Raw genomic sequence first — 12,654 nt, forward strand, 5'->3', positions numbered from 1 at the left:
TTTGCATAATGATGCATTTAAAAGTTAATGACCAAACACATCATTATAAAAGTTAACAATGCAATATGATGTAGATAACATTTAATAAATATCTAAATATCTTTTCGTCAGGTTAGATACTGATTATTAATCACTCAAACCGCTTCATCTTAACAGCTCTGCTTAACCGTCGGTCTCGCACATCCATCATGATTGTAGTTTTTAATTTTTATTCGTATTTGTAGTTCTAAACGAATCCTCATCCACAGCGCAATGTGATATGGGCAATATTAGCCGTTAGAGAGTGTGCACGGATCTGCACTTCGGATTCTAACCGGAAAAAGTAGACCATCCGGGTATCTTTGGAATACTCATTTCAACATACTACGATGTGGGACACACTAATTCTAATTTCGACTATTTAGGATGGATAGAATGCGAATTGAGATGCAGCACCTGTGTTTCTTCTCTGATTATTTCCTGTTTGGTTGTCTCAGTTACTATTATGACACTGTTTGTTTCCATAGTTACTCATTTGTTAATTTAGTAGCCACAGCTCGACAGCTGCATGTTTCTTGTTTTCTCCCTCATTTCCCATGTGTATTATAGCCCTCAGTTTTCAGTTGTAGTTGTTTGTTATTGTCTATGATATACTGGATTGCTATTTTGTGTTTGTTGTTAGATTGCTATGACTTTGTTCTCCTGTTTTTAATATGCTGATAAAAATCACTGCTGTGAATCCTGCCTTCACGCTTCCTTGTTCCCTTAACCAGCCCGCTAACACTCACTCATGTAAAGTTTAATTTTTGTTTTTGTTCTCAGATAATAGGAGTACTGAGAAATGATGAAATGTGGGCAGATACAGGTGTGTCTCTATTTGGACTCTATAAAGGTGTGTGTCTGTATTTAAGCTCAATTTCACTGCAAGATACATATACACAAGTTGTGTTTTGAGATACTGAAGGTCTGATAATGGCTGTAAAGGAACTGACAGTATTCATTGTGTGTTTTTGGATTGTCTATGCTGCTGCCGAGCATGAATTCTTCTCATCAACAGGTTATTATTTCAGTTCAATATCAATTCATTATATTTTATGTATAGTTTTTTTATTGTTAATAATTTAATGTTATAGTGTTTTGTTTTACACTGTTGTCATGACAAGTTGATTGTATGTTTTCATTTGTGAGACTTTGTCACTCATTTGTGAGACCAAAAATGAACAATAGTATACCACAGTTTTCCATAATTTCAACACTGAAGCACTCATATGTAACATTATAGTTACTCTCTTTCACTTTTTAATTCCATTATTGACTAAACAATATTAACTCTCTCTTTGGTTTCTTACATAATAAACCTTTTTTCATTATAACTTGATGTAAAAATCAATACATAAATCAAATACCTTTTGACAATTAAGTGCAGATTGTTTTATAGATCAAATTGCACAGCTATATGGGAAGACGAAAGACCTTCTGAAGGTCTTCAGTCAATGCATTGATGCTGAGAATGTAGAGACAATGAAAAGGTGAAAACATATTCATTGTTCACTATATCATTAAACTCCAAGAATAATGTGTTTTGTTTATTAAAAAACAATCTTATATATGATTTTTGATCAAGGATTATGTTAATAAATACATTTTTTTTTTTTAATTATAACTTTTGATGAACCCCTTTCTTCAATCCAGTGTTCTTCCAAATCTTCTGTTTTCATACTCTGACTCTGAGAACCCTGAGGAAGCCGTGATAAACCCTGTGGCAGCTTACAGACTCCTCAGACATCTAAGAAATGATTTGATATATATTGGAAAACACATTCAGCTGAATCTTTATCAGTGTAAAGAGTATCAGGATGAGTTGGACGCAAAGCTCCTGGAGATCCCACAACTGGAGGACTTGGTTGGTGCAGCTTTAGGACTGATCAGACTGCAAGAGATCTACAAACTCCACCCAAAAGACATCACAAAGGGTAAACTGTCCTGCAGTTTTGCACCAATGCAAATTCACTGAGAGAGTTTTACTTTTTCCAGTCTGACTGATGTTTTCATTTCACATTTCACAGAAACATCACTAGATGCAAATGAAGCCTACAATGTGGGGTTGGTCGCTTATGATGAGGGTAAATTCCAGCATGCCTTTCTCTGGTTTCTGTACAGTCTGGACAGATTAACAGAATACTCAAACACAGATGAGGAAGAGTTGCTCCATTACCTTAGTTCCTCAGCCTATCATTTTGGCAGCCTACCTGTGGCAATCTACTTCAAACAGCAGCTTCTAAATCTAGGTTAGGTCATGGTGTCCTGAATTTAATAGCCTAATAATATTTTTATATTTGAGGTTGACAGACAATTTTGTTGTGATTCAAGTCATAAACATCTTTGCCTCAGATCCAAGTAATGATGAAGTCAGAGTTCAGCTGAACTGGCTCTTTCGCTTACAGAGTAACCCTGACATACTTACACTGAACACAGAGTCAAGTAACTATGAGGCACTGTGCAGAGGAGAGGTTGACGAGAGGGCAAGTGCAGTGTCTAAAATTTAAATCATTACTTGACATGAAATTACAGTCAATGTGAAGCTTTGTGTGTTGATTTGAACTTTATTATATTTTATAAAATCAGACCTCCACGAGGCAGAGGGCGCTGTCCTGTAGGTACAGCACAGGTGGAGGAAACCCCAGACTGATGTTCGCACCAGTGAAAGAGGAAGTGGAGTGGGACGAGCCTCGCATCATCAGATATCATGACATTATATCAGACAGAGAGATAGAGATCCTGAAGAATATCTCCAGACCTCAAGTGAATATCTAAAACACGTACACACACAAGTTAGGATTTCATCTTTTATCGGGACATTCCATAATAATTTTTGTACTGTACATTGTATATTCTGTCCCCTAACTCTACCCCTAAACCTGTGTCAGAAAACTTTCTGCATTTTTACATTTTACAAGCTGTTTTACTCATGGGAACCAAAAAATGGACAAGGATTTCGGATATTGCCATCTTTGCAAGGACATTTTGTCCCCATAACGTAGGGTTTACCTTAACCACACACACACACACACAATATAACACTAAAGTATTTAATTGTTGTTTTTATTATCAGTATATTTAAAATGTTATTTCTTGTTGGTGTATTGTTGTACTGGTAAATGGGCAAAAGTATGTGGACATCAATTTTTAAATTAACAATTCTATGACCTGATAACATTCTAGAAGGTTTTCAGACTTTTTTGTTTTTATATATTTAACCCCTTGCCAGGGGTCCCTACAATACAGAGACAACTATTTATTTTTACATATAACTATGTGTAAAACATTACTTTTTATTAAGTTGACGATATATCTTCTTTCTACCCACCATTAGAGTTGATGTGTAAACCTTAAGAGAGCTTTGTGTCTGAGAACTTCATTGGCCTACAAAAAGCTCAGATTCAAACCCCACTGAACACATTGGGGCCCTAGCTGCCAGACAGCACTCATAATTCAAAATCATTGCCTTGGAAGTTTTAAGGGAGGAGCAACTCCTTATTAATGCTAATGATTTTGAAATTAAATGCTCGCTGTTCAGCAAGCAAATATGTGGTGTTTGGGTGTTCACATACTTTTGGCCATAGGTTTATACATAAATTTGCATTTGACAGTTTATTTCTATTTGTGGCCTAGCTTTCCAGATCAGAGGTTTATGAAGATGGAGAGGTTTCAACCTCATCTCACCGTGTTTCTCAAAGGTCTAATAAATATTTTATAAAATCACCTCATTAAAGGGATAGTGCACCCAAAAATTACAATTCTGTCATAATCTTACATGAGGCTGAGTAAATATTTTTTTTAGAATAAAAAAAAAATCTAGGTGCACTATTCCTTTAACGTGAGAGTTAGCAGTATTTGAAGTAATATTAAACAGTTTTGGTCACACACTTCCTGTGCAAAAAAAAATCATCACTAATCATCACTATATTTTTAGTGTTCCTCTATACAATGATCCTATGGAAGCTCGTGTCAGTCAGAGGATTGCAGATGCTACAGGACTCTCCATGGAAACAGCTGAACCACTACTGGTATGTCACACAAAGAGTAAAAGCCTATGATCATGCACAGGCAACATGTCTTTTCTTTACTGCCAGCTATGTCTTGCAGTTAGCATGGGCATACTACTTGCAAACCCCTGTAAAAAAAAAAAAAAAAAGAAAAACAGCATATGCTGGTTAGGTATGTTTTGAAGCATGGCAGCTGGTTTGAGCTGGTTTAAGCTGGTCCTTAGCTGGTCATGAGCTGGTTTAAGCTGGTCAAGTGCTGGTCCTAAGCAAATAGCTCCAGCTCAGGACCAGCTTAAACCAGCTCATGACCGATTAAAGACCAGCACAAACCAGCTCAAACCAGCTGCCATGCTTCAAAACATATGATGTTTTATTAACAAATTTCGGGAGGAGCAGGTTCAGATAACCTAATTAGCACAAGTAGAGCATTCAGTTAATCAACTCAACCAATGACAAGAGGTATAAATACAGCAGAATTACCCCTGTTTGTTTGACAGTTTATCAGCATTAGGCCCCGCCCTACGTTTCCAACATGTCTGAAATCGAGCTCTTGCCGTCTGATGAAAAATCTTTCGTCCTCGAGGAATCTTTACCGCAATCCTCTGACCTAAAGAACAATTATCCTCTGCCTAGCACCACCGCTGATCCCGTTATCTCATGGCTGTCAGCCCAAATAAACAGAATTATTAAGAACTTATTGTCAGCGCTGTCCTGCTATTTATCAACAAAGTCGATTAGAAACATTTTACAAACCAATTGCAAATGTTTTATTGAAAATGCAATCTATTAAATGCAATTAACAAATTATCTAATACCAAAAAAAAAAATGAAAATGCACATTTTTATTATGCAAACCTCTTATCTTTTACCATAAGCGAGTCTCTTTTGAACTTCACTAAATTAATACCAAACCAGCAACAGATGAAAGAACAAACGATCATCTAAATTGGACTACTTTTCTGTTTGATGATCAGCTGACATCAAACAATGATTTCAGTATCAAATTGAAGTGTCAGAGGTGAATGTGCACAGGTTATAACACGTTGTAGGCTTCTCATCACGTAAGCGCATGTTATCGCTTTGAGAAAACCAATGAAAAACCAAAGAAAATAAGAATATTTACAAAAACGTTTAATGATCGATCTCTCAGCCCCGCAGGTTTTCCAATGAGCTCGGTATTCCAATTATACAGGATAAAACCATGGGTCCTTCCACATCCATTAAATTCTAGGCGTTAACTTGGATACAGTTAATTTGGCCTCACTGCACAAGGAAAAGTCAATAGGATATTTCTGGTCGTGCCTACCTTCCTAGACAGTCTAAACCGTTCTAAACGCGAATTGCTATCTTTGCTCAGCCACTTAAACTTCATGATACGTTTAATCCTGCAAGTCTGCCTTTTTATCTCACATCTCCTCTCCCTCGCGTTTTTGATTTATGTGCTAGAAGACGAGTGTCAGCCCGCCAGGCTCCACACCTCCTCCCTTCGTTCAGCCACACACCGGTGCAGCACACCCTAGCATGAGTTTGCCTCCACTAGCGGAGCAACCTCAGCCATCTCAGCCATTAATCCCACAGTCTCTAATCCTCCCCATTTGTCCGTTCGCTAGCGCCACAGGCGCAGATAACACTTCCTTCCCCTCCTGCTGCCTCTAAGTGACCTACAGCTCTTAGCATGAGGATGCCTCCGCTAGCGGTGCAGGCCCAGTCATCAGTCTCAAAATCTTGTGTCTTTAGCCTACAGCTCCAACCACGGACCCTAGCGTAAGCCTGCCTCCGCAAACAACTTAGGCCCTGGAGCCTTCCCCTCCTAACTCTCTTCCCCAGGTTAGATCGTCATTTTCCCTCTTCTCTGCAACACAGATGCCCATACCACCAAATGCCATTGCTTTAGAACCACCCCCAGTCACCAGCAACATCAGAGGAAGATTTTATCTGAAATTCAGGTTGCTGGCTCCAAAGGCGGACCCAACTCCACAGCTTCACAGTGATAACAGGAAATAATTTTGGAGACAGATGCCGTGAGCCTTGGTCTCCCGTCGGATGTCACGACAGCCCTCCCGATTGGTCGTTACAAAATTCGGCTGCTCCTGGTTTGTCAGCCAGTAGGGCCCGTCCGCCTGGCTCAATGAGCTGCTCCCGCCAGAGGCAACACGGATTCTCTTGGTCAAGCAACCAGGGTTCTTCTTGAAACACCAGCCCGCCAATTCTCTGTGTCTTTTGGGGAGCCCTCCCCCCAGACAGCATGCCAAATACACATCTTTTACTGTATTTAATTATATGTAAATGTGAACTCGTGAAATTATGTTTTATTAACAAAGTTCGGGAGGAGCAGGTTCAGATAATTAACCTAATTAGCACAAGTGGAGAGCATTCAGTTATTCAACTCAACCAACAGACTAGAGACCTGCGCAGGATGGATTTTTCAGTCCCGCGCCCGCCCGTTCCCACAGGTGTCTGTCCCGCTCCCGCAAAAAAAATGTTATATTGTCCCGCTCCCACCCACAACATTCATGTTCTTTCCCGCTCCCGCCCGCAAAATTCCACATAAAAGTAGCTTATATCAATTTTTGTCCATACATTCATAAAATATTAAGTTATGTGTCGCCACAACATCCCATAAACGCTTTCGATAAAATATTTTCTATTAAAGCATCAACATTCACAAACCACAGTTAGTTTTAACAGAAAAGTAAGCTGCTGCGTGCATGGTTTGGAATGGCAGAATGCGCGCAAAGAGCGCTCCCTTTATTACGACTAAAAAGCTGACATCTATGAATATATGAACAATGAATATTTCATAATGTTTACACTTCGTGTGTTATAATAATAGGATTCGTGAGCGCGCAAATTTCAGCACTGCATAAAAACACCAGCGTTTTGAGTGGTGCAAGGATTCTAACACCTGATTGTGTTGCGTCTCCATCTCCTCAGATTTGTCTGTGATTGGTTACATTGCTCAACACTGAAAACACTTTATAAATAGAATCTCGCATGCTTGCAACTGCGAATGTTTTTTTTTAATTTTATATTAGTTGATCTTGTTGCTTTTTTGCAATATATGAATAAGAATTTATTAGTTTTTAGATATTTTATGTTTAGATATTTCTATTTTGCAGGAGTCCCGCGAATCATTTGATTCCCCCGCAACCCGCACACGAGTAGTGTCTCACCACCCGCGCTCGCATGCGCCCATCAAATCTTGTCCCGCGCCGCACTCTGTTGCGCTGGGTACCGCGGATCCTGCGGGAGTCCTGCGGGAGTGCAGGTCTCTGCTGCAGACTTACCTCTGTTCGTTTGACAGTTTATCAGCATCCCTCTTCCACCCCATCTTCTCACTTCTAGTTCTATCTATTTTTACCACAACCGGGGGGAGTACTCTGGGTTTGGGCCAAAATTCCAAGCTCGGAGCCCTCCCCCCGTATAGCATGCCAATACGCATAACTTTTACTGTATTTAATTATATGTAAATGTGAACTCATGAAACCTAACCAGCATATGCTGTTTTTTTTCAACAGGGAATACCTAAATAGAGTACCTCAGGGATGACGTGTTTTTGTAGGCAAAACCCGGAAGTGGATAAGTATTCATACACAGCACAGATCATAATCAGCAAGCATGTTTTTAAATAATGTTGTTTTTTAAATAAAGTTTGAGGAAGCTTGGTGGTGGTGACGTTGATCCGCGACCATGGTGTGCTGTAGTCCGTTTATAGCCTACTGTTAGCTTTTTATATCTGACGACTTTATTTAGGCTTCAAAATGTATAAATGTTGTGTTGACTTGTAAAGATTATCTTGATAGACAAAACGTCTAAGTGTCATAACCCTTTGTTAAACACAGAGCTTATTTTCCAAAAGTCTATGGGAAAAATGCATTGGCTTTCGATCGAGGGAACCCGTGCGCCGCTAACTTCCGGGATGGCCTACAAAAACACGTCATCCCTGAGGTACTCTATAAACAAGCAAATAAGGAATGTTTTTCTGATAGTACCTCTTTGCAAGGAATGGCATACAGTAAAAGCTATTGGAGCTGATACAATTCATTTATATTCACTTGATTTATCACTCTTGAATTCTTACATGGATTAAACATGCATTTTCCCTGTGAAACATTGGAGTGCTAACAATTTCCATTTCAAAAGTGATTCATGAGTGATGCAATAATTTCCCAGGTTCAGAATTATGGGATTGGTGGCACATTTGAACCGCATCATGATCCATTGGTAAGTTCTCTGTAACAGACATGACATCAATTTAGGTAAACCAACACAGAATTTGCCATTGGGATTTTCTAATGGGTTTTGGCAGTTTGGGATATAGGAGTAATAATTAAATAAATGAAGTAATGGTTTAGTTTGAAACAAATTAAAATGCCAGCACAAACCTCCTGTGTCCAGTTTAAAAGTACATGCAAAAAAAATAAATAAAATAAAACTCACTATGAGAGAGAGATATTCACTTTTTTTAAGTGTCAACAGGCTGAGATACCAGAATCTAGACACTGGAGGATAGAACAGACCTGTTTGTCATTTATTCCTTTTAAATAAAATAAATAAAATTAATTCCTGTTAATACATAAGCTAGTATCATATTTGAAAGTAACACCAACACTAATGCCGACTTCTTGTGTGCAGAACAAGGATGTGAGAGTTTGAGGCTTCCAACCTGAAATTTCAGTCTCATTGGGAAAATGTCATATATTATTGGACAACCACTGTAGTCTTTATTCTACAACTTAGCAACATACATGTTTAAATCACACATTTGTTTAAAAATCTTACATTTGAGGTTTGACTGTTTGATTGTGATTTATGATGTACAGCAAAACGTTAACGTCTCTTATGTAATACATGGCTCAAAAAAGGAAATTCTCTTGCAGGCTTTAAAACTACAAGTTTAACATCTGTATTCCGTATCACTGAGAGCTCGATTACATGTTGACCAGACAAATAATTACAAACTAACTGAAGAATGTTTGACCTCACAGGAGACCGTGAATGACAGAATTGCTACATTCCTAATTTATGTAAGTTGACAGTGTTAAGTGCAGCTGTCAAAAAAAACTATTTGTCTTAATAGCATTAAACAGTATTTCTATTATAGCTATTAATATTACCTATGTGGAACAATAAATGATGTTTTGTTGCTGTAGATGAGTAATGTGGAGATAGGGGGCGCCACTGTGTTCCCTGAAGTTGGAGTTGCAGTGCAGCCGAAAAAGGTTAACCCTCGATTCTGTGATCTATACGGTATATAAGGATAATTTACTAATTACATATAAGTAAGTAGAATCATTTAGGATCCTCTCTCTGCTCTTGCAGGGTTCAGCCGTGTTTTGGTACAATCTCCACAGAAATGGTGAACTGGATCAGAAAACGGAGCATGCTGGATGCCCTGTGTTAGTGGGCAACAAATGGGGTAGGTTTTTAAATAAATTAGGTAGATAAATCTAAAAATAGAATTGGCTGAATTAATGATATTATTTTGAAACTTGTGTATCCTAAAAAATGTATAAATAAATGTATATTAATATATCTAAATTTTATTTTTACAGATATTATTCTATATGTAAAAAAAAGTTAAATTTTAATGTTAATGATAAAAAGTTAAATGTTAATGGTAAAGATCATTTAGTTTATTTTTCTTGCTGTTTTTTTCAGTGGCTAATAAATGGATCCATGAGTTTGGACAGGAGTTCAGGAGACCCTGTTCTTTGTCAGAATGGGAGTGAAAGACTCTACAGGGCCTGGAATCATATTGTAAGGAACCCTGCTTCGGCCCAAAAACGGAATCCGACGGCCTGGGCGAAGGTTAACGCGTGTATGCCTTTTCAGCGCATCTGTGAAGTTCACTTAATTTCACTTGTTTAATCTGACTCCAATTTTAAATGATTATTACTCATAGGTTTTGTTCCCAATTGGAAATTAATCATTTGTTATGTATTAATTTTGATTTTTGATTATTCTGGGTATCTCATATTTTCAATTATTTGTTCATTACGGACCCATATCACTTAGAAAAGTCACTTCGGCCGGTGAGTGCCCTTCACGATCACAAATTCACCAGTTCTGATCTTAGTCAGAGGGTGCAGAGTTTACTAATGCATTTGAGTTGAACTGCCACATGCTTGTTCATAAAAAAACATAGTTTTCTTAGTCACGATACTGCAACTTGCTAAGCCAGTTGATAGATAAAAATCAAAAAGTCCCATGATGTGCCAACATGCTCCTTTCATGGGCCTTTAGTTTGAATCTATCCTAACGCAGATTTGCGGAAATATGGACTCCAATAATCTACTGGTCATAATGATTTCAGAAGAATCCAGAGTAAATCAAATATAACATTTTATTTGTCAAGTAAAAATGTATCATGTCAATTTCATAGTTGGACAATTAGAAGCCAATTCAGAAATAATAAATGCATAACATCCATTGAAATGCACATGCACACAGTGGTGGATTAGTGTTTGAAGACACTTGTCCATCACTGTGTGGGGGTCTCTGGCTACAGAAAATCCCCCCTGACTGCTTTGCACTTTACCTTATATACAGACCAGAACAAAAGGGTTGTAAATATTTATTACACCAACACCTGTTTTGGGGGAGAGGATTGGGTGTTTCAACACCCAAAAGGAGGACAGAATTCTCCTTAGTTTTTAATCTTCTTCATAATACCAGTGACTGCTGTGAAATTGAGACCATTTTACCAATCGCACTGAGACATTTAAAATGATACCAAACATGAAAGGAAAAAACAATAGATACACCAGATACATTATACTTCTTGGAGAACTTTCAGTGACTTGAGTCAGGGGGAAAGGAAGGAGGGTGAGTGTGTTTTGGGGGGAGGGCTATTGCATCCTGTAGATGTGTGAGGGCAAGGCATTGTCCTATGCTATCTCTTTGAGATCTTCTCTCCAGATGAGTTTTATTGCTTTATTGCAGGGTGCTTGATCTCAGTTTTTGTCTTAGCAGGAAAATCAAGTCTTACAATATGATATCTGTATCCATATTATATACATTTTAACTTAACTACAGAGAAAGTTGTACTCTGTACATGTTTCATTATGTAGAAGGCAGGAACTGTAACAGATTTTTCATATTAACTTTTGCTGTTGTAACTATATATTTTACTGTCACTTTTACTGCCTCAGATCACAGATTTATTTCATAGCTCGTCCTTCTTCTCCTGATGCAGTTGAGCCAATATATCTGGATCTCTGATCACAAAGTCTACTCCTTGTGATATCTCTGCCTGCACATCCTAATAGCTCTATACATTGCAAGAAGATACTGCTCTTTTGCGTCTGCCATACAAGTTCAGTAAAGGTATAGGGTTAGGTTAGTTTTGCAATGCTTTACAATGAATATTTAGAGTCTGTTTTAGTCAAATCTTTTATACAAATAAACTTCAGGATGCAGAATTGGGTTTCTCTGATATTCTACTCGTGTGTGACACATATAAGGGGTTGGGCTCTGATGTCAAATTCAGTTTATTTTATTTATGATTTATTTTCCTTTTGGCCCTTGTGAAAAAGTGGCCTGATAACAGTGCAACTTTACCTGAAAGTTTCGGTCATAAGTCTCTTGAAGGATTAGTTCACTTTGAAATGAAAATTAGCCCACGCTTTATTCACCCTCAAGCCATCCTAGGTGTATATGACTTTCTTCTTTCTGATAAATATAATCGCAGAAATATTAACAAATATCCCGACACATACAAGCTTTATAATGGCAGTGATAGGGATCAATGAGTATGAGCTGAAGAAAGTGCTTCCATCCACATCCATCATAAATATGTGCTCCACACCTTCTGAATCAAAGCGATGTGTTTGTGTAAAAAAAAAAAAAAAAAAAAAAATCCATATTTAAACAAGTTATGAAGTAAAATATCTAGCTTCCGCATGAGCCGCCTTCCGTATTCAATGTACGAAGAAAGTGTAAAACTCTTGCAGTTCACAAAGCTTACACTACATCCTACGCCTTTCCTATTCAACTTGCGGAAAAAGTGTAACTGACGTGACGCCAGTTTACACTTTCTTTGTAACTTCAATACGGAAGGCGGTCTGGTGGAAGCTACATATTTTACTTCATAACTTGTTTAAATATGGATATTTTTTATACAAAAGCATTGCTTCGCTTCAGAAGCCGTGTGGAGCACATATTTATGATGGATGGATGTGGATGGAAGCACTTTCTTCAGCTCATACTCATTGATCCCTATCACTGCCATTATAAAGCTCGGATGTGTCAGGATATTTATTAATATTTCTGCGATTATGTTCATCAGAAAGAAGAGAGTCATATACACCTATTGCTTGAGGGTGAGTAAAGTTTGGGCTATTTTTCATTTCAAAGTGAACTAATCCTTTAAGATGCTGCATTTACAATCATTTTCCAGGTTCAGGATTTTGGAATTGTACAATTTATTTAATTTGCCCAAATAAATTTCACTAACTTATAATTTTCTTTTCTTTTTTTCCAATTTCAAAGTACACTGCAGTGAAAACAAACTAGCTGATTAAACTTAGAATAATTTGTAACCTGGCTGCCTTAAAATGTTGTGTTAAGTAAGCTAAGAAACGTCAGTTGTTTGCACATATATTGGAGTTCTTTAAACCTAGAATTA

The 12,654-nt window shown here is 37.7% G+C and overlaps 2 protein-coding genes across 2 annotated transcripts in view; both read left to right on the plus strand.

Moving 5' to 3' along the window:
• LOC127497041 (prolyl 4-hydroxylase subunit alpha-2-like) overlaps window positions 1-12,654 on the plus strand; it is an 84,604-nt gene that overhangs the window by 48,833 nt on the left and 23,117 nt on the right. The gene's annotated exons all lie outside the window — the stretch shown is intronic.
• Window positions 1,877-12,137, plus strand: LOC127497069 (prolyl 4-hydroxylase subunit alpha-1). The gene is made up of 10 exons (XM_051865225.1): window positions 1,877-1,952; window positions 2,046-2,102; window positions 2,605-2,781; window positions 3,652-3,716; window positions 3,953-4,046; window positions 8,199-8,249; window positions 9,014-9,052; window positions 9,179-9,247; window positions 9,348-9,444; window positions 9,687-12,137. The coding sequence occupies exons 2-10, from the start codon at window positions 2,058-2,060 to the stop codon at window positions 9,755-9,757; spliced, it is 708 nt and encodes a 235-aa protein (XP_051721185.1). The 5' UTR covers window positions 1,877-1,952; window positions 2,046-2,057; the 3' UTR covers window positions 9,758-12,137.

This window comes from Ctenopharyngodon idella, chromosome 2 (genome assembly GCF_019924925.1).
Source record: "Ctenopharyngodon idella isolate HZGC_01 chromosome 2, HZGC01, whole genome shotgun sequence".
NCBI classification, from domain to species: Eukaryota; Metazoa; Chordata; class Actinopteri; order Cypriniformes; family Xenocyprididae; genus Ctenopharyngodon; species Ctenopharyngodon idella.